The sequence below is a fragment of the Eurosta solidaginis genome, chromosome 5, assembly GCF_040869045.1.
Source record: "Eurosta solidaginis isolate ZX-2024a chromosome 5, ASM4086904v1, whole genome shotgun sequence".
Lineage (NCBI taxonomy): Eukaryota > Metazoa > Arthropoda > Insecta > Diptera > Tephritidae > Eurosta > Eurosta solidaginis.
Window position 1 is genome coordinate 270,869,236 of NC_090323.1, and position 24,370 is coordinate 270,893,605.

The 24,370-nt window shown below is 39.0% G+C and overlaps 2 protein-coding genes and 2 long non-coding RNA genes across 4 annotated transcripts; 1 reads left to right on the forward strand and 3 right to left on the reverse strand.

Moving 5' to 3' along the window:
• Window positions 1-645: 645 nt before the first annotated feature.
• On the reverse strand, window positions 646-8,492 carry LOC137253519 (pseudouridylate synthase 7 homolog). The gene is made up of 6 exons (XM_067790597.1): window positions 8,225-8,492; window positions 7,967-8,154; window positions 6,821-6,950; window positions 6,393-6,753; window positions 5,202-5,390; window positions 646-1,652 (listed from the first exon to the last, which is right to left on the reverse strand). The coding sequence occupies exons 1-6, from the start codon at window positions 8,410-8,412 to the stop codon at window positions 948-950; spliced, it is 1,761 nt and encodes a 586-aa protein (XP_067646698.1). The 5' UTR covers window positions 8,413-8,492; the 3' UTR covers window positions 646-947.
• A 10-nt stretch (window positions 8,493-8,502) lies between these two features.
• On the reverse strand, window positions 8,503-10,566 carry LOC137253520 (uncharacterized). Its single transcript, XR_010953821.1, has 3 exons — window positions 10,510-10,566; window positions 9,305-9,394; window positions 8,503-9,230 (listed from the first exon to the last, which is right to left on the reverse strand). It is a non-coding gene; the product is annotated as an uncharacterized lncRNA (long non-coding RNA).
• Window positions 10,567-14,104: 3,538 nt separating this feature from the next.
• LOC137251847 (uncharacterized) lies at window positions 14,105-18,101 on the forward strand. The gene is made up of 3 exons (XR_010953373.1): window positions 14,105-14,710; window positions 14,805-15,035; window positions 17,949-18,101. It is a non-coding gene; the product is annotated as an uncharacterized lncRNA (long non-coding RNA).
• Window positions 18,102-20,298: 2,197 nt separating this feature from the next.
• Window positions 20,299-23,948, reverse strand: LOC137251848 (pseudouridylate synthase 7 homolog). Its single transcript, XM_067786739.1, has 7 exons — window positions 23,692-23,948; window positions 23,426-23,613; window positions 23,082-23,366; window positions 22,854-22,962; window positions 22,427-22,787; window positions 21,639-21,830; window positions 20,299-21,554 (listed from the first exon to the last, which is right to left on the reverse strand). The coding sequence occupies exons 1-7, from the start codon at window positions 23,841-23,843 to the stop codon at window positions 20,670-20,672; spliced, it is 2,172 nt and encodes a 723-aa protein (XP_067642840.1). The 5' UTR covers window positions 23,844-23,948; the 3' UTR covers window positions 20,299-20,669.
• Between the last annotated feature and the right edge of the window lie 422 nt (window positions 23,949-24,370).

Below are 24,370 nucleotides of genomic sequence, written 5' to 3' on the forward strand. Positions count from 1 at the left end.
TTCTATGCCGAAAAGTATGTGTCCACAATTCATAGCAACCGATTCAGTTAAAGCTTATATACTATGACCAACAAAGGTGCGTTTCTCCGTTTATTAGAGAGTTATTTAACCACTTCCGCGAGTCTTTAATTATTGGCGCTAGATGTTTTGGAGGCTTACTTCAATGCCATAATCTCCACAAAAAAAAATGTTTCTCAAATACCCAGACAAGTGCTGTACTGTGTAACTGAAGTATAATTTTTTGTCACTTTGGATCTGGTTTTAGACATCTCGTAGGACATTCGCATATAAAAAATAGCAGTTGCCATTCTGGCAGAAGCACAGTTGGCCGACTATTTAGCTTGAGAGCCTTGTAGCTGCGCCATCTATCGAGGAATGAGCCGTTTAGATATCCTATATAATTAAGGTGTTATCAAGCAAACAGCCGAAGAGTGTGAGAGATAATGTAGAAAGATATTAGGGATAGAACGAAATGTAGAATCTGCGTCATTGTTGTTTTAACACGTGAAATAAGCGCGTTTATTCAAGACCAAAATAAGTTGCCGTTCAAGGCTTACTTCCCTTCATTACTTTGTCAATTGATACCCGATATTCCATCTTAATATCAGTTCACCGTACTTCATTCTCCAGTTAGAAAATAAGTAGTTTTAGTTTTGGTAATGTGTGTAGTATTTATTTAAAATTTGTATAATAAACACAAAACATTATTTTTATTTCTTTTATAAATTTGAGCCCAACATTGTCATTTGCATTTCAAGGTTAAACATGAGTCAAATAATTTTGAGAAAACTTGGCGCTGCATAGCATAAAGGCAAAATACAAAACTTCCACCTACTTGGAGTTGTATTATCCTCGGTTACTCTTTTATTTATATTTTTATACGCCTTTATAGTATCAAATTAATAAGCATCGAATTTACGATTTCGTCAGTTGAGCTGTTTTTGTTTTTATCTTATTACAGTAGTAGTGATCGCAGCGGATTTATCCATTTTTAAAAGTTCCCTTAGAAGCACTGGAACATAGACTGATCGTGGCAAACAGAAATCTAGTAAAATAGCTGTGGAGTCGCCGTTATTTCCTAACTTATCTATTTCTGCGGCTTTACCAATAATATGATCCCAATCAGATGAGAGTAGATATTCGTATGGTTGAGAATATTTACGATTTGACCATGTAAATTCGTTGGGTCGTATTAAGAATTTTCGATATGATCCTGCCAAGGAATGAAAAGAGCAACTATTTTGCAAGTCATCATGTGACAATCCATATTTTTCGAAAATCTCCTCGTACCAAGTACCAATTTCATTGTCAGGATACATTATATTAAAACCAAGTAATGGCATAACCACATCGTAAATTGTATATTCACCACTTGCAATATCTTCTTCAGTCAATGTCTTAATTTTCTCATTAAGTGCGGCACCTGCATTTTCAATGTCGTTCATGTCTTCCAGTTCTGCATCCTTCGAAACAATATATTCCGGGATTTCAGCGTATTCGACAATGTATTCATCCAGTTCATCTTTGTTAAAATATACAAAATCGCCCGGAAGCAACTGCTTTCTGAATTTTTCAAAGCGTCGGGAGGCAATGATATTAAATACAAGACTTTGAAATGAAGCTGAGTAAAGCAGTAGGTTGTTACGAGGCAACTATTTTTTTCAGTTCACATAAAAAGGAATGTAAATCAATATATGTAAGCTAAAATCAGAACACACAAGCACGTTAGAGGTGTTATAGAAAAAACCGCTTTCACATCGTGTCGTACCTGCAAACATTTGGAGTCCAAAAAAACAGTTAGAAAGGAGTCCTAATTCGGATTATTGACGCTCATTATGAGCTCATTTATGAATCTGAATTGATTGCATTTCCCTTTTTGCAATTGTTGTCCGATTGAGCCTTATTGCATACATTATATATGTAAGTCTAAATAGGAATCCAATAAGACTCCTAATACACTCATATAAAGTTCAGAATTTGTTTTTATCTTTTTTTACTCTTTTCGATGTCATTTATGTGCTTTAAATTGGTGATTAGGATTTGCCCGTTCAGGGTGCATTTTGGATGCAGATCCGAAGCAAAAATATCATTGTCAACATAAAGGTATAGAAAGTGACGTACCAGATGATTCCTGGCATACCGCTGTCCAGCAAACTGACATTGTCGCAATATAGCAAAAAATAAAGGTTAAAAACTTGCACTTGTGCATACAGCAGCAATTGTGAGCCACAATCGAAGGGGAGGAGTATGTTATTCCACAACATAAGACAACGTTTTTTATTTTAATAATGGCATCTTGTATTACCTATAGAAAAATATGAAATTTAGCAACGAAGCTAATTTTTTTTAATTTTATACTTGCTGTTGTTGTAGCGATAAGGAAGGCCCGAGGGAGTGTTATCGATGTTGATGGCCTTTGGCGGATGCAGATCCGGTACGTTCCGGTAACAAGCACCATTAAGGTATTAGCCCGACCATCTCGGGAACGATTTGGTATGACCACATGAAGGTCAAGGATTCAAGGGGTTGTGTAGCGCAATATATAGCTTCTCCAACCCAATTGTCAACCTCACATTCGAGCGGCGAATCCCGTTTCATTAACAGACGAGGCTCTGGCTACCCCAAGCTCCTCATGGAACTTGGGGTGGGGAGGGAGGGATGGCCTGAAGGTTTAATGTGGCCATATAAATCGTTCCCGAGATGGTCGGGCCAGCACCTTAAGGGTGCTGTGTTACCGGAGCGTATCGGATCTGTATCCGACAAAGGACCATCACATCGATAACACTCCCCAAAGCCTTCGGGGAGTAACTAATCGCTACAACAACAACCACATGAAACCTTCTGGGCCATCCCGCCCTCCCAGCCCTTGACCAATAAGGAACTTTGGGTCGTTACAGCCTCGACTGTTAAAGAACATGATTCGCCACGGGTAGGTGAGGTTGACAATTAGGTTGGAGAAGCTATATATTGCGCTGGCATCCCGTGAGAGGGTTGCGTTAAAAACCCCTTGAATCAATTTGGTATTTTAGTCGCCTTTTACGACAGGCATACCTGGTGGTGACTAATTTTACACTCTTGGCATACGGCTCCCAATTTTCATCATATAGGAGTCATATATACATCAGCTGCTCGAAATCACGTCCATTTCGACAGCACTAATAATCAATAGTTACCTTGGGTGGGTGGCTTGGAATCACGTCCTTTCCAACCTCCCGCACATCACAGCCCTACTCATTGTGTGTTAAATATTCATCAGCTGCTGGAAATCACGTCCATTCCGACAGCACTAATAATCAATAATTACTTTGGGTGGGTGGCTTGGAATCACGTCCTTTCCAACCTCTCACACATCGCAGCCCTACTATTGTGTGTTAAATATACATCAGCTGCTCGAAATCACGTCCATTCCAACAGCTCTGATAATCAATTCCGTTGCTCGGCATCACAGTCCATCCCGACAACTGATTCAATAATATATGTATATACATATTTTATAATATAATTTTGGTCACTGTGTATGCTTGTTAATTTTACACTGTAATCCGCATTTATATTCATTCATTCATTCATATTTAGTCTGATGAATTGTAAAATTTGTAAACTAACAAATAAATAAATAAATATATGTGCCTTTTATGATTGAATTTTTTTTATTATTTCTTAAACCCATATTTATCTCATATATTGGACTCCTATCGAACTTATAATTATGACTGCTCCGAAAATGTTTGAGGGAGTAAGAAAATACATACACATATCTTATTTTTGGTCCCCCTAACATATTCTCGCAGCGCTCATAATTTAGAAATCCGATATGAGTCCGAAAAATTTGAAAAATATGATCTTATAAGAATCTTTTACGACTCCGTTATCCGTTTCCTAGGAATGTATAGTTAACAAAGCAACTTTGAACAAATATTCAATATGGAAAATGTTTCATTTGAATACAAATTTGATTATGTACATTCGTTTCAACTTTTCCTGATTTTTCGTTGTACTTTAATATGGACTTGGTTTATTTTACTGTTGCTGACCGTATGCATTCATTGCATCCTAGAAGTGTAAGTACTCAAGACATTTTCTGGTGCATTTTCACAGCATTACTGTCTCCTCTGTATGCCGTTTATATGGATACACCTTTTAGTTAGAGGCACTTCATCCAAACTATCTGCTTAGATAAAGAACGCTTTGAATATGCTTCCCTATTTTAGTATCCTTTGATATCCTTATCCAAATGCCAAAAATATTTAATCCAAAGACAAAAATGGCAATATGTGTATGAGACCTTTAAGGCTCTAAATGGCTCCGAAAAAGTTCAAAATGGAATCCGTTCGGAGTGAGCCAATATGAGTCATATTCAGGGTCATATCATATGACCATCACAAGAAGGGAATTGCAGTCATATCGAACTCCTAAATGAACTCTTAAGAGCGTTAATGCAGAAATTTCAGACTTATTTTTGATTCCTTTATGACTCCGAATGTTTGCTGGGTAGCAAGTATACGTAATATTTAAGTTTGCATGACATATTAGACTAAAATTTTATTGTTTTCAAAGTGACACTTTTATCGGCATTTTTTTTATCATGGCTCAATTATATGATTGACTCATCTCATCAGCTGATTTTATTTTTTTCAACTCACTGGTATAGGGATTGCCAAAAGGAGATGGAAATCGCAAAATGTAACCAACACATTGACAATAATTTGCTGATGGTCAATTTTTGATAAAAAAAATATTTTGACATCACTTCCCTGCAAAAACGCTCTCGTCAGTCCACGTCATTTGAATAGTCATTTTACGGTCATAGGTTATATTCATAGTCACATTTGCATGGGCGTGATTAGGTTTTGTGACCAAATTTTTTGTAGGGTTTAAGCTATTTGTAAATGCATTTAATTTAGTGCATTATTTTCCCACAACACACAAGAATTGCAAAGTTTTATGTGTTCTCTACATTCCATTCGCCTAACACCAACATCACAGATTTTGACAATCTGAACAATGGTATGTTGTTGCTGTAGAGATGAGCCGACCATATAGTTGAACATGGTTTTTATTAACTTACAGTCTCTTAAAAAAGCATGACCACCATAACTTAAAACTTTATGACAATGTGATTTTAACTCAGTTTAAATTGCGGCAAACATTTGCTCTAACTAACGCTCTGACGTACCAATTTTTAATCTCAAAATACTTACACTTTTTAATGCCAAAGCGTAATCATCATTGTTTTCAATCAGACCATCCAGTAATTTCTTTTCAACAAAGTCGTCCATACGAAAGATTGCTGCAGCAGCTGCCGCGTCCCGAGTTTCCCACCATAACTTCCGTATTTTAATCATGAATGGTAAATCATGTTCATGTGGCTTTAATATAAGTTCCACAGCCTGTAGAAAAAAGCGCAGGTTCAAGATGCACAGGTAATTTCACAGGTATATACATACATAAGGTAATATACATATGTTTAGAGTCTTAGAGTCAATGTATATAAAAAATTTATCTTTAGATTAATTCACAAAGGTCTTAATGAAAAAATTTTTCGAAACAACAAAGTTTTTCAGATTTTGGTATGATATATTAAAATACAACCCCAGTAAAAATTTAAAAAGTTGCAGCTAATAACATCGGAGTTATGGCATTTCTAAAAAGCCATAGCGAATGTGAAAGTTAAATGTAGTTTTAAATGTGTTAAGGGGATCTGTGAATTAAACTAACGTTATGTATTTTGTATGATTTCTATAAGGATGTTTTATCTCAACAAACCCGACAGACGTTGTTTTAGCTTGCAATCCAAATTGTATTTCCCGTCGACGCCAAATTTATTTATTCTGAAACCACTCCCTGGGTACCTAACTCGAAACTTACTTGATGACTAACAGAAAATAGTTTTATACTCAAATCACATGGTATAAAAACATATATGTAATACTTCTATAGGCTGGGTACACTCACAAACATCATCAAACAGCGGGCCCCTCCGAAACCGGGGGTGGTATCGATAGTACTTTTGCGCGAACACCTTTCTACATTGGCGGCCTTCGGCCGCACTAATAAAAAATTACCTAGGGTGGGTCCAACACCGATTTGGAGACCGAAACTGTATCCGCGCAAAACACTTCTGTTCACAATTTTTTTGTGGGTACAACAACAACAACAACAACAACCACATGAAAATCACCAACTTCAACTGCAAATATCTCAGGACAGAGATAAAATTTTTCTTTTTCGCTTTCGGATTACTACGCGATTAATACGCGTCTTATATAAACAAAACAGCGATTGAAATAAATTTGCTATAAAATCTCCAAGGTATGTATATGCATATAGATATGTAGATGTGGTGACAATGTTATAAATAGTGTAATAAAATACCGTATTTATTTGTATACCGTTTTATAATCGGACTTTAACAGTGCTACGCCAACGTCATGGGTAGGGGTTCCCTGATGATGGCCAAATCGTTGTAGTCCGAAATAGTTAATAAAACCATGTTCGCGAATGTTCTCTAGAGATGTTTCTATAATTTTCTGATTTCCGCGAACATATCTTAAAGCGATTCTTACTCGATCACCTTTCGAATCTCCCAACTTTAGCTCCTCATTCTTGATCTCAAAATTGCCAGCACGTATGCCACAATTTTGTGCAGCACTTGCAATATCTGACGGGTTACGACGTTTTATACAAAATTTTTGGACGATTTTGACATTTCTTCCTTTTGTACTGCTATAACTTATTTCCGAAGGATGTAAGCTAAAATATGTTAAGAAGACACTTAAAATTACACAGATATTTAAACCAGAGTCGATCATGATCGTACCCCATTTCAGAAGCTAACTTTAATACTGCTTCACTTGTAGTCACATTTTCTAAGAAAACAAGAAAGTGGACATATTCGCCAGGGAAGTTCCATTTAGCAGGCCTTTCAGTCTGTTCTCCTTCATCCCGATCTGCCAAAATATAAAATATTTTAATTCGCATATCGCGTATTGTATTGTAGACGATAGCAAAGTACTATTTTCAATTTTCTACAAAAATATGTCAGATTTTTCTTGTATTTACCAGTTATAAAATTCAAGAGATTCACCTAAAGCCAAGTTTCGTCCATGCAATTGGTATGTTAATCCGTCATAATTTTTATTGGGCAAATTTCGGCTTTTATATATAAACTGTGATAACGTGATCATATTGGCAAAGATTTTATATTCTAAGAAACTTCGCTACCGTTTGACGCAGACCCAAAAAAAATTTAGGTAATTCACAAGGTTGCTTATTCGATGTACATATGTGATTTGCTTCAATCAAATTGTATATTGGAAACCATTAAAACAACTAAAATATTCAAATTTTACATGAATACGACACTCTTGTTGAATTTGAATAGCATCTATAGTCTTAGGAGGGTTCCTAACACTGGCCAGTCACCAAACCCTTTCGTAAATTTGTCTGATAAGTATAATGTCTGTCCCTCAAAAGTATTTTAGTGGTCAATTTTAACGGGTCCGACGACTTATAAAAAAACTTGGAAAAATATATATACATATATGTCTGATTAACAGAAAATGCTTCTTTATATTAACATGGTCCAATATTTTTATCATGCCCACACTCCCTTTTGCAAAAATAAATAAAACAGTTCCAGTTTTAAATAAAAAATAAATAAAAGCAAGCCGCGATAACCTCCGAAGAGATTTTGGGCCGAGCTTTTCCCGCATATGTTTTACGCCGACTCCGAACGGCATCTGCAAGGCAGGTGAGTTTTCACTGCCGAAGGGGACCCCTCATATAAAAACCTTTTATTGCAGCCTTTACTGAAGTATAAAACCGCTAAGTTTCAACAAGGCACTAGTCGATATGCTCAACACACGTGCTTGTCGTCGTGCATGGTGCTATTCTTAAATTTGCCTTGCGCAATAATTTTGCATTTTTGTCATAAAATGGTGATTATGGGCCAAAGCAAACTTACTCTCCTCTAATATCATCGGGACAGTCAAATTGTTGAACTGTGAAACTTTGCCATTTGCATCAATTTCATTAATCAGAAAATCGTTCATCTTTGATTTAACAACTCCGAAAAAGCCTGAGCCTTCGGTTAGGAACTGAGTTATGCCCACTTGCTCTTCACGTAAATACATCCTGGTCCTTTTGTTCTCACTAAACAACAGTATTAATATATTTAGTTTGGAATGTGACCGCAAATTTACCAAGGACCATTTCGACTTACCGTGGCTTTGGATTTGGAGTCTTGAATTCAAAATTAGCTCCACTTGTGCCAAATTTCTTGAAACTGGAGCTTGGTGGTCTCCTTATTCTTGGTTTCGACGGTTTGTTTTTTTTTATCATTGATTCTAAGACGGCTCTAGCTTTATTAATTAAGCGTTTCTGTGCCGGGGTTCTTCTATTTCTTCCCATAATTGCAGGATTTAATTAAACAGCGAATTCTATAATTTTCAGCAAAAGCAAGTTATGGTTAGTGATGATAGATACATACATAATTACCGGTGATCAGCGTTGCCGCGAGCTTCGAAAAAAATTTATCAATTTCCAAGCAAAAAATGTATCAAAATGTGTCAAACTCTTCAACGGCAACCATCATTATTATTTTTTCTTTAAAAATAAATCACTTTATATTTAAAAAAAAAATTCGTATTTATTGTAGTAATATCTATTTATATATCATTTGTCTAACAAAAGCTTCTGATTCTTTGCACAAATTTACACATTCAGTCTTATTAGGCAATTCTTTTATGCATAGGTACATAGTAAAAAAACGTATACATACAAATTACATTTTTTCAAAAAACAATTCATGAAATAAAGGTTTTAATTTTTTGACAAAAACTGAAGACTAAAAAAACTAGAATTAATAAATTTTCTTACTCGTATTCATTTTTAATTTCCTTCGCTAACATAACAGCTTCAACCGTTTCTACATTCTACTTATTTTTTAAATTTATTTTTATCAAATTAAATTGTGAAAACATACGTTCAGCCGCTGCTGAGCATGAGGTAAACTCATTACATTCAATGCGAATTCAAAAATATCTTTATACATTGAACATTTTTCTGCATTTTTATATTACAAACATTTCCCCAAAACTTTTTATATATTGAACATACTTTTCCTGCAGTATACACAAAATGCATTACCATTTTGTTCATACAGCCAATGAAATAATTCTTTCCAATTTTCCCTGAAACGCCGTTCATATGCTTTGGGCGTTGAAGATCTAAATGAGTGGTCAAATATATTTGCAAATTAAATGAATGTATGTATGCATGGATGTGTATATTTTACAATTACCTTTTTTTTTCTGTTTTTTGTTTCTTTCACTGTGGAATCCCCCTTATTATCAATGTTACTGGTATTTTTTGCTGTTTTTTTTAAATGTCCCTATACAAATTTAAAATTAGTTAAGAGAAATAAGCAAAATGTTTCAAAATAGGGCATATCGTGATAAAAAGTATCTATGTATCAAATTACTAAATTTAGAAAAAAATGTATTAAAAACGACACAATTGTAGCAGGATGGAAACGCTGCCGATGACTTTCGCTTTATATAGAGATGAGCCAAATATTTCTATCGTAGATTTTTTGTTGTAGCGATGCACAAGGCGAATCCATACCAGGGGTCAATTCCCTAAAGCGCCAAATACACGACACGAACATTTACGCGAACATTCCACAATCTTGTTCGCAGCTATGGCCATACACCATACGAACTTTTGGCCGAACATTAGTTCTCTTTCAGACAGCGATGAATACGGCCAACAATTGTGCTGCAGCAATATTGCTCGCTGTGGCAATTAATCTTTGCTTTTTACTTGCCACAGTGATGGCAAAGATTTATACATTTCAATAAATTCACTCAGAAATTTTTATTGTCCATTTTACTTTTCCGCGCACGTCTGTTCCGTTCAGAAATTACTACGATTAGGAGCTATTTCGCCATACACGCACGAACAGTTCGCGCAAATGTTCGCCAAAAATTAAAATATTTTGATTTTTGGCGAACATTTGCGCGAACTGGCAAACACCACCATACACGACAGAAAAGGTCGCAGAAACATGACATAACGGGAATGTTCGCGGAAATGTTCGTGTCGTGTATTCGGCGCTTAACTGTGCAAAACTGAAAAATGTACACTCATTGAAAGCTCATTTGCACATACAATTTACACTTTAAATTTTCATGCGATTCTGTAAATTATTGTGTACATTGCTGTTTTGCTGAATGGGCGCTGAATGTAAATGTCTTATGTCAGTGAGAAACTATTCATCAAACGCCATGAAAACAAAAAAGCCATTCTGCAACAGTGCGTATGAGTTTTGAATGTCACAATAGTGTACACTGGCTACCAAGAAAACTCACGAAGTTTTTATCAGTGAGTTTTTTTGTTCACAGTTTTGCTTTACAGAATCAGAATTTCACAGTTTACACAATTTGTTGTGTACACTTTTTCTTCATATAATTTGTATGAAAGAAAACTGTATATTTCAAAACTCACAGTTACTGAATAGGGCCCCAGGTGTTGTTATCCCAACAGCTGATTTCTTCTTTTTGATTTATTTCCATACAACGCATTGTACAACAAAATTGTTCTGCACGGCGAATTGGTTGAATTCGCTTTGCCGTCACCTTGTATAGCTTCGCCTTGATCAATTAAAATTTTCTTTCGACTTGACCAAGGTGAATCCATACCAGGTGGTGGCAAAGCGAATTCAACCAATTCGCCGTGCAGAAGAATGTCAAGTCAAAAGAAAATTTCAATTGATTTCGATTAACTGACATAGTGGACAAGGCGTTGTATGGAAAATTATCAAGAAGAAGCAATCAGCTGTTGGGATAACACCACCTCTAATGAATTAGCCTTGAGCGATGCATTTCCCGGAGGGAGTATTATCCAACATGATGGAATTATATAAGGTGGCGCATTGCGCATGTAAACATTAGTTCAGCTGTTTTTTATGGGCAATTTTTACGTAATTTTCTTTCAGCTCTTTTTTTTTCTCCTTCTTTCATTCGCTGAAGCAGTCAAGTGTGACGTAGATGCGCAGAACGAAGCAATTTTGAACTCGTGAATGCATAATCTTCTGTGTGTGATTTGTGATTATCCACAATATATCAGCGAATGAAAGAAAGAGAAAAAAGAAACAAGAGCTTAAGGAAAATGATCATAAAAAACCGGTGAACTAATGTTTACATGCGCAATGCGCCACCTTCTATAATTCTATCATGAGTATTATCGATGGTCATTTAAGGCTAGGTTTCTTCGAAAAGTGGTACTGCTATGTTACGACCGCTAAAGACCAAATTAAACTTCCTTAACCCTAACGCCTTAGTCGTAACCATACCCATATAATGGTACCTTAACCAAAGAGGATAAATATAATAAGAGCCGTCACTCGTTATTTTTTAAGCATTTACTCGATGTAAACTGTGAGGTAGTCGCTAATTTTGTTTTATGAGGGACATTTTTGAATTGCCTTCCATTTATCCATGCGGTGTTGTCACTTTATGCAAACGTGTTTTTTGGAAAGAGAATTAAATAATTAATTAAATACAGTCGGAATAATAAACACAAATACCGCATGAAAATATATAGAAGGCATTTATAAACATCTCGCCCAAAAAAAGTAGCGACTACCTCATAGTTTACATCGAGTAAATGCCTAAACAATACGGGTGACGGCTCTTATTATATTTATCCTCTTTGCCTTAACCTAAAAGTCGTGAAAATTTCATAAAAATGAAGAAAACGCAAAAAATTACAAACATATTCCACAAAAAATAAGTCTCTTGAGGCTTGGTTTCCTCGAAAGCGGTGCCGCTATTAGCGGCCGTTACATAGCGGCAGAGTATGTTGTCAAAATTGTTGCAGTGTAAAAGTAATTAGGTGTAAACTAAGAAGACGGTGAAGTTCACCGTAACTTAATATAGCGACAGGGCATGGAATGTTACGGCCGTCATCAAAGAGGATAAATATAATAAGAGCCGTCACTCGTTATTTTTTAGGTATTTACTCGATGTAAACTGTGAGGTAGTCGCTACTTTTGTTTTATGAGGGACATTTTTGAATTGCCTTCCATTTATCCATGCGGTGTTGTCACTTTATGCAAACGTGTTTTTTGGAAACAGAATTAAATAATTAATTAAATACAGTCGGAAAAATAAACACAAATACCCCATGAACATATATAGAAGACATTTATAAACATCTCGCCAAAAAAAAAAGTAGCGACTACCTCACAGTTTACATCGAGTAAATGCCTAAAAAATAGCGAGTGACGGCTCTTGTTATATTTATCCTCTTTGCCGTCATGACGGTAAAAACTCGTTCATCACCTTTTTTGCCACCGCTATTGTCAAAGCGGTGAACATTTTGTCAAATATATATAAAATAAACAACATTTTTGAATTTTAATTTCTTTTAACATGTTTTATTTTTGTATGTGCAGTTAAAAAAATAAGAGGAAAAATATAAAATAAAATTTTGTGAATCGTCTGCCGTAAGTGATCGTAGTTTCCACAAAGAGGATAAATATAATAAGAGCCGTCACTCGTTATTTTTTAGGCATTTACTCGATGTAAACTGTGAGGTAGTCGCTACTTTTGTTTTATGAGTGACATTTTTGAATTGCCTTCCATTTATCCATGCGGTGTTGTCACTTTATGCAAACGTGTTTTTTGGAAAGAGAATTAAATAATTAATTAAATACAGTCGGAAAAATAAACACAAATACCCCATGAACATATATAGAAGACATTTATAAACATCTCGCCCAAAAAAAAAGTAGCGACTACCTCATAGTTTACATCGAGTAAATGCCTAAAAAATACCGAGTGACGGCTCTTATTATATTTATCCTCTTTGGTTTCCAACAAAGCGATGCCGCTGAAAACTGTGAGTATACCGGGCGTTCTTTAGCGGTCGTAATAAAGCTGCACCGCTTTCCGAGAAAACAAAGCCTTTAGTCATAACGTATCCAAAACACGGTGATGAACGAGTTTCTACCGTCATGACGGCAGGGTTGTTTTATGCCCGACCGTCTTCTTAGTTTACACATAATTACTTTTACACTGCAACAATTTTGACAACGTACTCTACCGCTATGGATTACCCCTGGCCCGGGGTTTATGAGGAGGAGCTTAGAGGTACTAAGGGAGCCAAGTAAACATGGGCGCTCACCGTCGAAGCAGGATTCTGGAAGCAGCTCACAAGGCAGCTGCGATAGGTCCCAGAAAAGGAGCGACCTCGAGCGGAACCGGGAAGAGTGGAAGCGGCCTAACAGAAGGCATAACAGGGGCAGGCAACCTGCACTACCACCACCGGGCAGACCAGGATCGCTAACAGATAAATGGCGCCTGGGACTAAGTGGGTCTGGGACAAAATGGTATCTCCGATACCTTGAGGAGGGCCTGTCGCCCAGGGACGCAAGAGCCAGGGCAGACAAGCACAGGCATAAACCAGCCCACGAGCACAGTACAGCGACCGCCGAACGGAGAAACAAAGTCGGAGGTAAAGAACAGCCAGCGGCAGCTGGCCAGCATACACCCGCTCCCGCTGGGAAGCGTAGGATCGGGCAGATCACACCGGAGGAGACTCCCAGTTCAAAGAGGCAACGGGCCCATGCTCCGCAGAACACGACAGCCAGGCGCCGGGAGGATTTGACCAGGGCGACTGGGGGACCCGCTGAAGCAGCGCCAAGACAGCAGAGCTACTCGGACGCCCTCAGGGGTACCCGAGTGGCTGTGCTGCCCAGGAACTACCCGGCGGATGCCCTAAGTCAAGAGGACCTGACAAATCTCCAGGAGCTAATTATGGATGGAGTGTTCAGGGGGTGTGGGCATGCTCTAGTATTTTGCGGGGTGTACTTCCGAGCAGGGCTCCTCCTTGTTGATTGCGAGGACGAGAAAACCGCAAGATGGCTCGAGGAAGTAGTGCCAACACTTGAGGGATGGACGGGGGCACAATTATGCACAAGGCGCGGGGATGACATACCGCCCACGCATAACGTGACAATGTTCCTCCCCAGAAGTGCGGACCGCCCCAGAGAATTTGCGATAAGGCTCCTCGCTAATCAGAACGAGGGCCTTAAGACGCAGAGGTGGCGCGTTATTAACAGCAGCGCGGAAGAAACGGGCCTACGTCTAGACGTAGGCATAGATGAAGAATCCTACCAGCTCACACGTAGGAATGGATTCAAGCTGCATTACAGGTACGGCTTGATCCATGTAAGACCCTGGAGGCAGAAGCTACCAGGGAATAGTGAGCGGCAGGAAGACAAGGCGGTAGAGGACGCCGACATAGATAAGATGTCGGACGAAGACATGTCGGACGCGAGCACCGACACCATCAAGGCTCGTGAGACTACAAACTCTTCTACCGCAGCGAGTAATATCGAAGAGGTCGCGGAACAAGCGGACCAACAAATACCCACCACACAGGAGCTCATTGAGGGCTTGGACCTCCAAGAGCTGGCACTGGACAAGCGGGATGATAGCGAAAGCGGGCTGTCGGATTACGACGACCCGATGAGGCCGGCCGGGCCAAAATGACCGGCATAAGCATGCAGATAGCCCAGATCAACCTCCACCACGCCATTGCAGCTTCGGCTGTACTGGCGAGGAGGTTTGCCTCGGATGATCTGGGCATAGCCCTCATACAGGAACCTTGGGCATACAAGGGACAGGTGAGGGGCCTTAATGTAAGTAACAGTAGAGTAATTTGGGATCTCTCCCAGCAGAGACCTAGAGCATGTGTAATGCTTAAAGCAGATATTAACTATTTTTGCATTACAGAGTTTTTAAGTCGAGATCTGGTGGCGGTACAAATAAATGCGAAAGTCAACGGGGAGGACTCCAGCATTGTGCTAGCCGCAGCCTACTTCCCGGGGGACGACAACATGGTCCCCCCAGATAACGTACAGAAGCTGGTGGCTCACTGCAGAAGAGCGAAACTTCCTCTTATTATAGGAAGCGATGCAAACTCCCACAATACGGAATGGGGCAGCAGTGATACCAACCAAAGGGGTGAGTGTTTGCTAGAATATATAGCCAGCAATGATTTAAGTATATACAACGTCGGGAGTAAACCGACGTTTGTTACGAGAGCTAGGGCAGAAGTCCTTGATATAACGCTCGGCAACAACCTAACTGAGAATATGATCTCGAGATGGAGGGTCTCAGAAGAACCCTCCCTCTCGGACCACAGAATCATAAGGTTTGAGCTGGGCGCCGTATCGGGGCAAAGCAACCCCAGAAGAAATCCCAGGAAAACAGACTGGGACAGCTACAAAAGTATTATAGAAGCTAACATAGATAGCCTTAAGAGTAAAGGCAGAAGTACCAATTGTACCCAGTTGGAGAGCAGGGTGGAAAGGGCAAATCAAATAATGATAGACGCCTATAACTCCAGTTGCCGTGTCTCCTTGATTAAGGGTAAAAAGGCGACCCCCTGGTGGTCTTATGACCTGACGCTGCTTAGGAGAAAAGTCAGGAAACTCTTTAACGAGGCAAGGAGAACCGGCAACTGGGAGGAATACACCCAAAATCTAACTAAGTACAATAAGGAGATAAGAAAAGCAAAAATGGAAAGTTTTAGGAATTTCTGTGAGGGAATTTCCAGCACGCCTGCAGCGGCAAGGCTACACAAGGCCCTAGCCAAAGAGCAGAGACAGACAGACCTAGCAATTAGGCTCCCAGACGGTACCTATACCGAAACGGTGGAAGAGCGAGCTAAGGCCTTGCTGCAAGCGCATTTTCCTGAGGCCTCCCCGCAAGTACCGGAACCTGTGTTCCCCAGAGTTAAACCAACCCCATCAGACTGGCAACTAGCCAACTCCCTCTTTTGTGAGGCCAGAGTCAGATGGGCAGTGGAATCTTTTGAGAAATACAAATCTCCGGGGGTGGATGGCATCTACCCGGCGCTAATGCAGCAAGGGACACAGATCATCCCACATCTCGCCAGAATCATGAGAGATAGCCTGGCACTGGGATATATACCCATGATGTGGAGAAGAGCAAGAGTGGTATTTATACCAAAAGTAGGTAAAAAGGACTATTCACAAGCAAAGTCCTTCAGACCAATAAGTCTAACCTCGTTTGTCTTGAAGGCAATGGAAAAGATAATAGACCAAGAAATCAGGTCGAACGCCCTCAAGAGCTGGCCCTTACATTATAGCCAGCATGCCTACAGAGCGGGTAGGTCCACGGACACAGCTCTGTACCAGTTAACGTCTGAAATACAGAGGGCGTTCGAAACAGGGGAAACAGTGCTTTGCGCTTTCCTTGATATTGAGGGTGCCTTTGACAACACATCTCACGAAAGCGTAAACATAGCACTGCAGAGAAGAGGAGTTCAGTTGCCTATCCAGAGATGGATTGACAGTCTACTCCGTACAAGAATCGCTGAAGCTCAAGTAGGCAGCAGCGCAGTTAAGGTTATTACCACGAGAGGGTGCCCCCAGGGAGGTGTCCTGTCACCCCTTTTGTGGAGCCTAGTAGTGGATGAACTCCTGCAAAGGCTATCAGACAGTGGCATAAGATGCCAAGGATATGCTGACGACATCGTCATAATTGCGAGGGGTAAATTCGAGAGTACGCTCTGTGACATAATACAAAGAGCATTGAACATTACAAGGGAGTGGTGCGCCAATGTGGGCCTTAACATCAACCCATCTAAGACAACCATCATCCCCTTCACCAGAAGAAGGGTCCTACCAGCCCTGAGAGCAATAACAATAGATGGCGTGGAACTAGAATATGGAACCGCAGTGAAATACTTGGGGATCATTTTTGACACCAAGCTCTTATGGAGACAACACTTCGACTCCATGAAGACTAGGGCCACGAGGTCCATCATGGTATGCAAACGTCTAGCAGGCAAATCATGGGGCTGTAGCCCACACGTGCTAAGATGGATGTATACCATGATAGTAAAACCTATGATAACATATGGCTCAATAGCCTGGGCATCGAGAACAACTCGGGCGACGACGAGGCAAGCACTGTCAAAACTTCAGCGACTGGCATGTGTGTGCATCACGGGAGCTATGCGCACATGCCCCACAACAGCGCTGGAGGCTATCCTCGATCTGACCCCGCTGCATATATCGATAGAGCAATCAGCCAAGCGAGCCCTCCTTAATATCGTTAAGGAGGGCTCGGGCAAAGGTAAAGTCATATCGTCCCGGAACATAGAGGAATTGAGAGAGAAGATCCCAATCTCTCAACTCCCGAGGGATGATATCCTCAGGCACATAGTATATGAGAAAAGATATAAAGTAGAACTGGGAGACAAGGGTACGTGGGAAGAAAGCAGAATTGAGAGCATTCAGCAGCTAAACAGTATAGTATGGTATACCGATGGCTCGAAGACCCCAGAGGGGATTGGATCTGGAGTCTTTGGACCCAGAGCCAAAATATCAATACCCCTGGGAGCATACCCGAGCATTTTTCAAGCAGAGGTATTTGCCATAAGCCAGTGCGCGGACCTGAACCTTCAGCGAAAATACTCCAATGAGAAAATTGCCATACTCAGTGACAGCCAGGCCGCCCTCAAGGCCATCTCAGCATTTGAAATAAAATCAGCGCTAGTCCTTGAGTGTGTGGAAAAGCTGAACCAACTAGGAGCACACAATGAATTACTGTTGGCCTGGGTTCCAGGCCACAGGGGAGTCGAGGGAAACGAGCAGGCGGACAGCCTGGCCAGAGAGGCAGCAACGATACGACCTATTGGTCCTGAGCCATTCCTGCCAGTGGGCCCGCAGGAAATTAGGGGGCATCTATTGGCAGAAGAAAAGGAAAAGAGGGAAGAACACTGGCGTAATATGCCACGCCTAAGACAATCTAAGCTACTGTTAGGGGGTTATTGCACAACTCGATACAGGGCATTTATAGGCCTCTCGAAAAATAACCTAAGAACTCTAACAGCAATTCTTACAGGACACTGCAGACTGAACAGCCACATGCAAAAGCTGGGTATAATATCAAACAACACATGCCGATTTTGTGACAGATCAGCGGAGACGGCGGACCATGTCCTCCTGGAGTGCGATGCAATCTCAAGACGTAGAGCTAAGTTTATGGGCTCACCATGGCCAGAGCATACTCACATCAAATCCCTCAAGCCACGTGAACTGCTAGGGTTCATCAGAGATGTCGGCTTGGATGAGGTGTTGTGAAGCAGATGAGGGCACAATAGACCAGTGGTCGCAGTGCGATCCTCAAATAACTATCTATCTATCTAGAGGTACTAAGACATTTTTTTTATTCAGGAGAGTCTTTAGTTGTTCCATGTGCAATTTTTAAGCCAAATTTCAAAAGCAACGACTACCTTCATTTCGTTTTAATATTATAGTGAAGTGTGAAAAATAAAAATCTATATATATAAAAAGAAAGGCTAAAATGTGTGTTAGTTGGTCGCCGGTGTTTGAAGGATGCGTCGGTCGATTTTGTTCAAGCTTTCACAAAAGTTGCGTATACCTCACGCGGTGGTTATTACATAGCTTTGATTGCGATCGACGTACAGGTTCTAGAAATATAGGCCGAAAAATGGACCCGGGTACCCCTAGAATGTGTGGTTAATATGGATATCAAATGAAAGCCGTTGCTGAGAGCTCTAAAGTAATTTTCATTGTGATATTCGATTTAGTCGCATCAACCTGGCAAAACTGATAAATATGCATGCGAATCCGAAATAAGGGCATGAATTAGTAATACCCACATACCTATTTACATACGTCCTATGCGATTTGCCTGAAATTTGGTACATAAATTTGCCTATATTAATATTTACGACCCTTTTTTCCGGGAAGTAGACCGGAAACGGACTGTGACTAGAACAAAATACATACCACCCTCTAGGACAAGCAATAAGGGATGAAGAAGAATGAGAAGAACTTGAAAGAAGAGAAAAGAGAGGAGACTGAGAAAGTGATAGAAAGAGACGAAGATGGAGATAGATGAAAAGAAAGACGGAGGGAGGAGTGAATAAAAAGATTAGGAAAAAGCGTAGAGGGTGGAGGGTAGAATTAGACGGAAGAAGATTATTAAAATGTATGCATATAGGCCAAATTTAGGGCAGAACAACGTCTGCCGGGTCTGCTAGTTATTATATAAAATTGGAGGTAATAAATAAATGAACTAGAAATTATTATTCAGTATTTGTTTCTGCCTTTTGCACCATGAAAAATTGTAATTCCAAAAGTTGATGTTTGCATAAACATGCATAAACTGGTTGTTGTTGTTGTTGTTGTAGCGATAAGGTTGCTCCCGGAAGGCTTTGGGGAGTGTTATCGATGTGATGGTCCTTTACCGGATACAGATCCGGTAACCGGTACGACAGCACCATTAAGGTGGTAATCCTACCATCTCGGGAAAGATTTATGTGGCCACAATAAACTTTCAGGCCATCCCCTTCCTCCCCCAAGTTCCATGAGGAGCTTGGGTTCGCCAGAGCCTCGTCTGTTAGTGAAACAGGATTCGCCGCGGATAGGTTAGGTTGACAATTGGGTTTGGAGAAGCTATATATTGCGCTGGCAACCTGAAGGGTTGCGCTACACAGCCCCTTGAATCTGGTATTTTAGTCAGGCATACCTACCGCGGGTATATTCTGACCCCCTAACCAGCTGGGGGGCATGCAAACTGGTTGTTGTTGTTGCAAACTGGTCAATGGCAACAGTGCTTTCCTGTAAACCATACACACGCAAATATATTATGTACATGTGCACAGACGCACACATTGATTCCTACGGGCTTGAGGGTTCGGTCAAACGTGTTTCGTACGACAAACGTCCGTACGTACGACACACGTCGGTGCATATTTGCAGCTTAAGAAGATAAAGAGCAGCCGAAACAGACGCTTTTAATTCACACATATTTTATAATTTGTACCTAATTTTATTTAATGTATTTGGTAATTCTAATGAAATAAACCTAATTTATATTGTCTTGGTAATAATAAACGATGATAAGGTCACAACACACCACTTTCTTTTATATCTTTTATATATACATCACATTAGAAACTTCAAAAATAACACCATTTCCCCACTATTTAATGGATCTTATTATACATATAAATCTTCCTCTTATACCACTCTATCTATTTAAAAAAAATCATTAAAATCCGTTGCGTAGTTTTAAAGGTTTAAATATTCAAAGGGACATAGGGACAGAAAAAGCGACTTTGTTTTATACTATGTAGTGATAGTGATACCTACAAACCAAAAATGAGTCAGTAAGAGGGCGATGCCATTTCTTTCCCAGAAAAACTGATAAAACTAACACCAAATTTGTTGGTGATAATGGGATTTTGTTATTTATTACTTTACATCATGGTTGCATTCCGTTAAAATTATACTAATTACAAGAGAATTTGACGTGCGTTTTAGACTATGATAAAATTATTTGGTTTTGTAAATTAGGTATGTATGCAGTTTAACTCTTCGCAGTAAATACAAGCCATTCATATAACTGTTTTTTTACTTGGCTTTATAAAGCTTTTCACATGCTCCTATACTTTTCAATAGTGTATGAGCAAAAATCCTAATAGCTTTCAAGTATTTTTAGTGCTGTTTAACTTTTGTAAGATAAATCCTTTGAATATATGTCAATATAAAGTATCCGCCGTTCCAAATTTGTGGCACCGAAATTCGAAGGAAATTATGGTAATGGAATATCACCACCGTCCTCTTTCAATCTCTTTTCCTCTACTGCTTCCAAGGCATTAACATCTAGTTTACGCTTGTTGGAGGATGAGCTATTTTCACTGTCAACTTTCTGTTCGCAAGCATTTTGATTTTTTTTATTTATTTCATTATTTTCTACTTCATGTTGACTAGTAGCCGATGTGTCCGTTTTTAATAATTCCCTTATTAGCATTGTAGCGTATACCGATGGTGGCAAACAGAAATCTAGCAACAAAGCTTTTGATTTGCCTTCAGTCTTTTCCTCTTCTATTGCTTTGGCTTCGCCAATAATGTGATCCCAATCAGAAGCGATTAGTGCTTTTTCTGGATCAGAATATTTACGAAATTTCCATGTTAAATTACTAGGGCGGATTAACAATTTTCGATATGCACCTGCCAAGGAATAAGTTTTAACCTTGTGACGCAAATTTTCTGATGACAAGCCATATTCTTCCAAAATCTCTGTGTACCAAGTACCAACTTCATTGGCCGGATATGTTATATCATAACCAGGCAAAGGTAAAACAACATCATATAATGTATATTCGCCACTTGCAATATCTTCCTCCGTTAACGGTTTAACCTTTCTCTTAAAAACGGAATCCACATTTTCAACTGTCTCGATTTCTTCAGGTGCTGCATCATTCGACGAACCCGCTGCTAAAATTCCAGTTTGTTCGATAATACACTGAAATTTAGCCTTTTCAACAAGATCTTCGTCCAATTCTTCTTTATTGCGATAAACCAAATCGCCCGGTATCAGCTGTATGCCAAATATTTTTATACGACGAGAAGCAATGAGATTAAATACTAGGCTTTGGAATGCATGTGGATAAAGCAGTAGCATGTTACGTGGTATCTATTTTTTGTTTTTTCATCAAACGCAAAAGTAAAACATATAAATATCATATCTGAAGCCATTGGCAGTTTTCAAAATACTTACTTTTCTCAATGCCGAGGCGTAATCATGCTCACCATATTCCGCCAGTCCATCCAACAACTTCTTTTCTATAAAGTCTTTTGTACGAAACATTGCAGCAGCAGCGGCCGAGTCCCTATGCTCCCACCAAAATTTCCGTATGTTAGCCATGAAAAATGGATCGTGGTCGCGAGGTTTTAATATAAGTTCAGCAACCTGAAAATACGAAGCCATTTCGTGTTTAAAATTGTATTGATTTAAGTACTTGGAAGGAAAAACGCCCTAGTCATATGTGATTTCATCAAAACTAATTATGCGAGTGGATGCTAAAAGCCAGGTTCAAATTTTACTCTTAAAACTTAATACTTTAAAACGAATACGACCATGCTGAGAATTGTCTTAAATGTTTTGTTTTTTTGAGTTGGTAGTTTTTTTTTTTTGGTTTAGAGTGCGATATATAGTTAAGCATTTAATTCTGCTTTTATCAAAATATACGCCAAGTCTTTGGGCCATTACAAATGATTAGTGCAATCCAAACAGATTTCTAGATATTTTTCATGTGTCGAAGTATATGCATATAATACTATTTTTATCAAGATAATCAATGATCGCTGAGCGGTCGATTATGTACTGGGATCGACACTAGTAATAAGGATAGTTTCCGAATTCGACCAAATTTTTGCATCCTTTGTTTTTAAACCAAAAAACAGATTCCCTAACTCGGCGAATAACATTACCTTCAAACGAGCAGTGTACAAATAAAGGTTTTTTTTTTTAATTTACATAGGTGATAAACGTAACTAATTTTGTACCGTTTTATAATCCGACTTCAACAAAGCCACGCCAATCTCGTAAGTGGGTGTTCCCGGACTATTACCAAATCGTTGCAACCCGAAGTAATTTATAAATCCGTGATCACGTAAGTTCAGCAGACACTTTTCTATTTCCTGCTCATCTCCAGCAATGTGTCTTAAAGCGATTCTAAATCGATTTCCTTTCAAATCGCCCAACTTGAGCACCTCACTACTGAACTCAAAATTGCCAACCTTAATTTTGGAGCTTTGTGCAGCGCTTACAATATGTGAGGGTTCTCGACGTTTTATACAAAATTTTTGTGTGGTTTTGGCACGTTTGTCTTTACTACCACAATAATTTATTTTAGAAGGATGTGTTCTGAAATATTTTATGAAAACTTAGTAATCACACCATATACTAAAATTTATCTTATAATGAAAGCACCTCAAATGTCCTGCTAGTTTTGATGCTGCTTCGCTTGTGTCCATATTTGACTTAAACACGAGAAAATGCACATATTCTCCTGGAAATGTCCATTTTTGACGCCTCTCAGCTGAAATAACCGAAAGATGCAATCATCTAATATATATTTTGCCCATAAAATTGTGTTTTTGTGGAACAATTATTATTTTTCGTTTAGCTACTGTTTTCTTCAGAATTGGTGATACCTACTTTGGTTGCCTTTGGGCTTCATAATTTTAACAAATCGTTCTTCCTTAGAATCTATTATCTTTGTGATAGTAGAACTAACCACTTTAAAACCATACAATTGTTTTAATACGTTATGTATTTTTGTGCGTTTCTCTTTGTCCAATGCTGTTACATTTATTTCGATTGGCTGTGCTGCAGGGTCAGATGCTTTCATTGCTGCTAATAGCCCAATATTGGTCCATACATCGGGAGTCATGATGTCACTGAATTCTTTTTGTGCATTAGCCAGCTCTACTTCATCCAAAGCTATGAGAATATTAATATTATTCACTTCAATATTTTGTAGTTGCTCGCATAAAATATACTTTCCTGCGGCAAAAGTGGCACAGTCATATCGTTGAAATGCAACACCTTGCCATTGGTATCAATTTCGTTAACGTGGAAATCGGAATAGCGAGATTTGACCACTCCGATGAAACCTGCAGTTTTGCTAACATATTCCGTTATACCCACTTGGTCTTCACGTATAGACAGTTTGTTAATCATGGGTTGCCTGTACAAATGTACTCGGTCATCTTTAGTATCTGTGTACATATTTATATAAAGCAAATAGCAAACATGTGCAACTTACTGAGGCCTGGTGGTGTTTTGCCAGTACGGAACTGTTTTCTGTGCTTTAAATTGATTGTGTCTTGGAAAGGATTGGCGTTTATGTTGTTTGTTTTTTTGATACTGGCTTTTATTTTCACGATTACCACGCCAATTCCTTCTACCGTTTCCCATTTTGAAAATATTGATAATTAGCTGATTTCTCTAAATTGTTGAATACAAATCCCATCGATGACACGAAACCAAAAATTAATCAAACTAGAGCTGGATTTCGATTGAATTTTTTATCGATTCAATCGATCTTTTTTTAAAAATTTTTGGTGTTATATCGGCCTACTGATTTTTAAGATCGCGGGTTTGAATCGAGCTCAAGGCCTAACAATAATTATTTTTTCATTATTATTGTTATGATCATACGGCGAAAGGTTAAGCAGCGACATCTATTTTTGAAAAAGTAGGTATATCAAAGGCCGCGTTGCCAATCTAAAAAGAAGTAATTAACAAATTATCTGGCTCACAAATTGAACCAGACTTCTATTTGGATTTATCTGGCTCAAACCGTTGTTGTTGCATTTACATGCAAAATTATTTATCTGGCTCAGGAATTTGCCACCGGATGATAGCTATTATGTCTAGGCAACGCACAAACACATGCAGATATCTTATCTGAGATATGCAATTATAATTGGGGAAGTGTCGCT

What these genes read in the sequence shown, in the direction of transcription:
- LOC137253519 (XM_067790597.1), bottom strand. Translation starts at nt 8,412, where the DNA reads ATGGGAAGAAATAGAAGAACCCCGGCACAGAAACGCTTAATTAATAAA. An exon ending in AAGTTAGCTTCTGAAATGGG is followed by an intron (nt 6,754 to 6,820) that starts GTACGATCATGA and finishes AACATATTTTAG; the next exon opens with CTTACATCCTTCGGAAATAA. An exon ending in TAAAGTCCGATTATAAAACG is followed by an intron (nt 5,391 to 6,392) that starts GTATACAAATAA and finishes TTTTTTCTACAG; the next exon opens with GCTGTGGAACTTATATTAAA.
- LOC137251848 (XM_067786739.1), bottom strand. Translation starts at nt 23,843, where the DNA reads ATGGGAAACGGTAGAAGGAATTGGCGTGGTAATCGTGAAAATAAAAGC. An exon ending in TGAAGTCGGATTATAAAACG is followed by an intron (nt 21,831 to 22,426) that starts GTACAAAATTAG and finishes TCGTATTTTCAG; the next exon opens with GTTGCTGAACTTATATTAAA. An exon ending in ACGCCTCGGCATTGAGAAAA is followed by an intron (nt 21,555 to 21,638) that starts GTAAGTATTTTG and finishes AACAAAAAATAG; the next exon opens with ATACCACGTAACATGCTACT.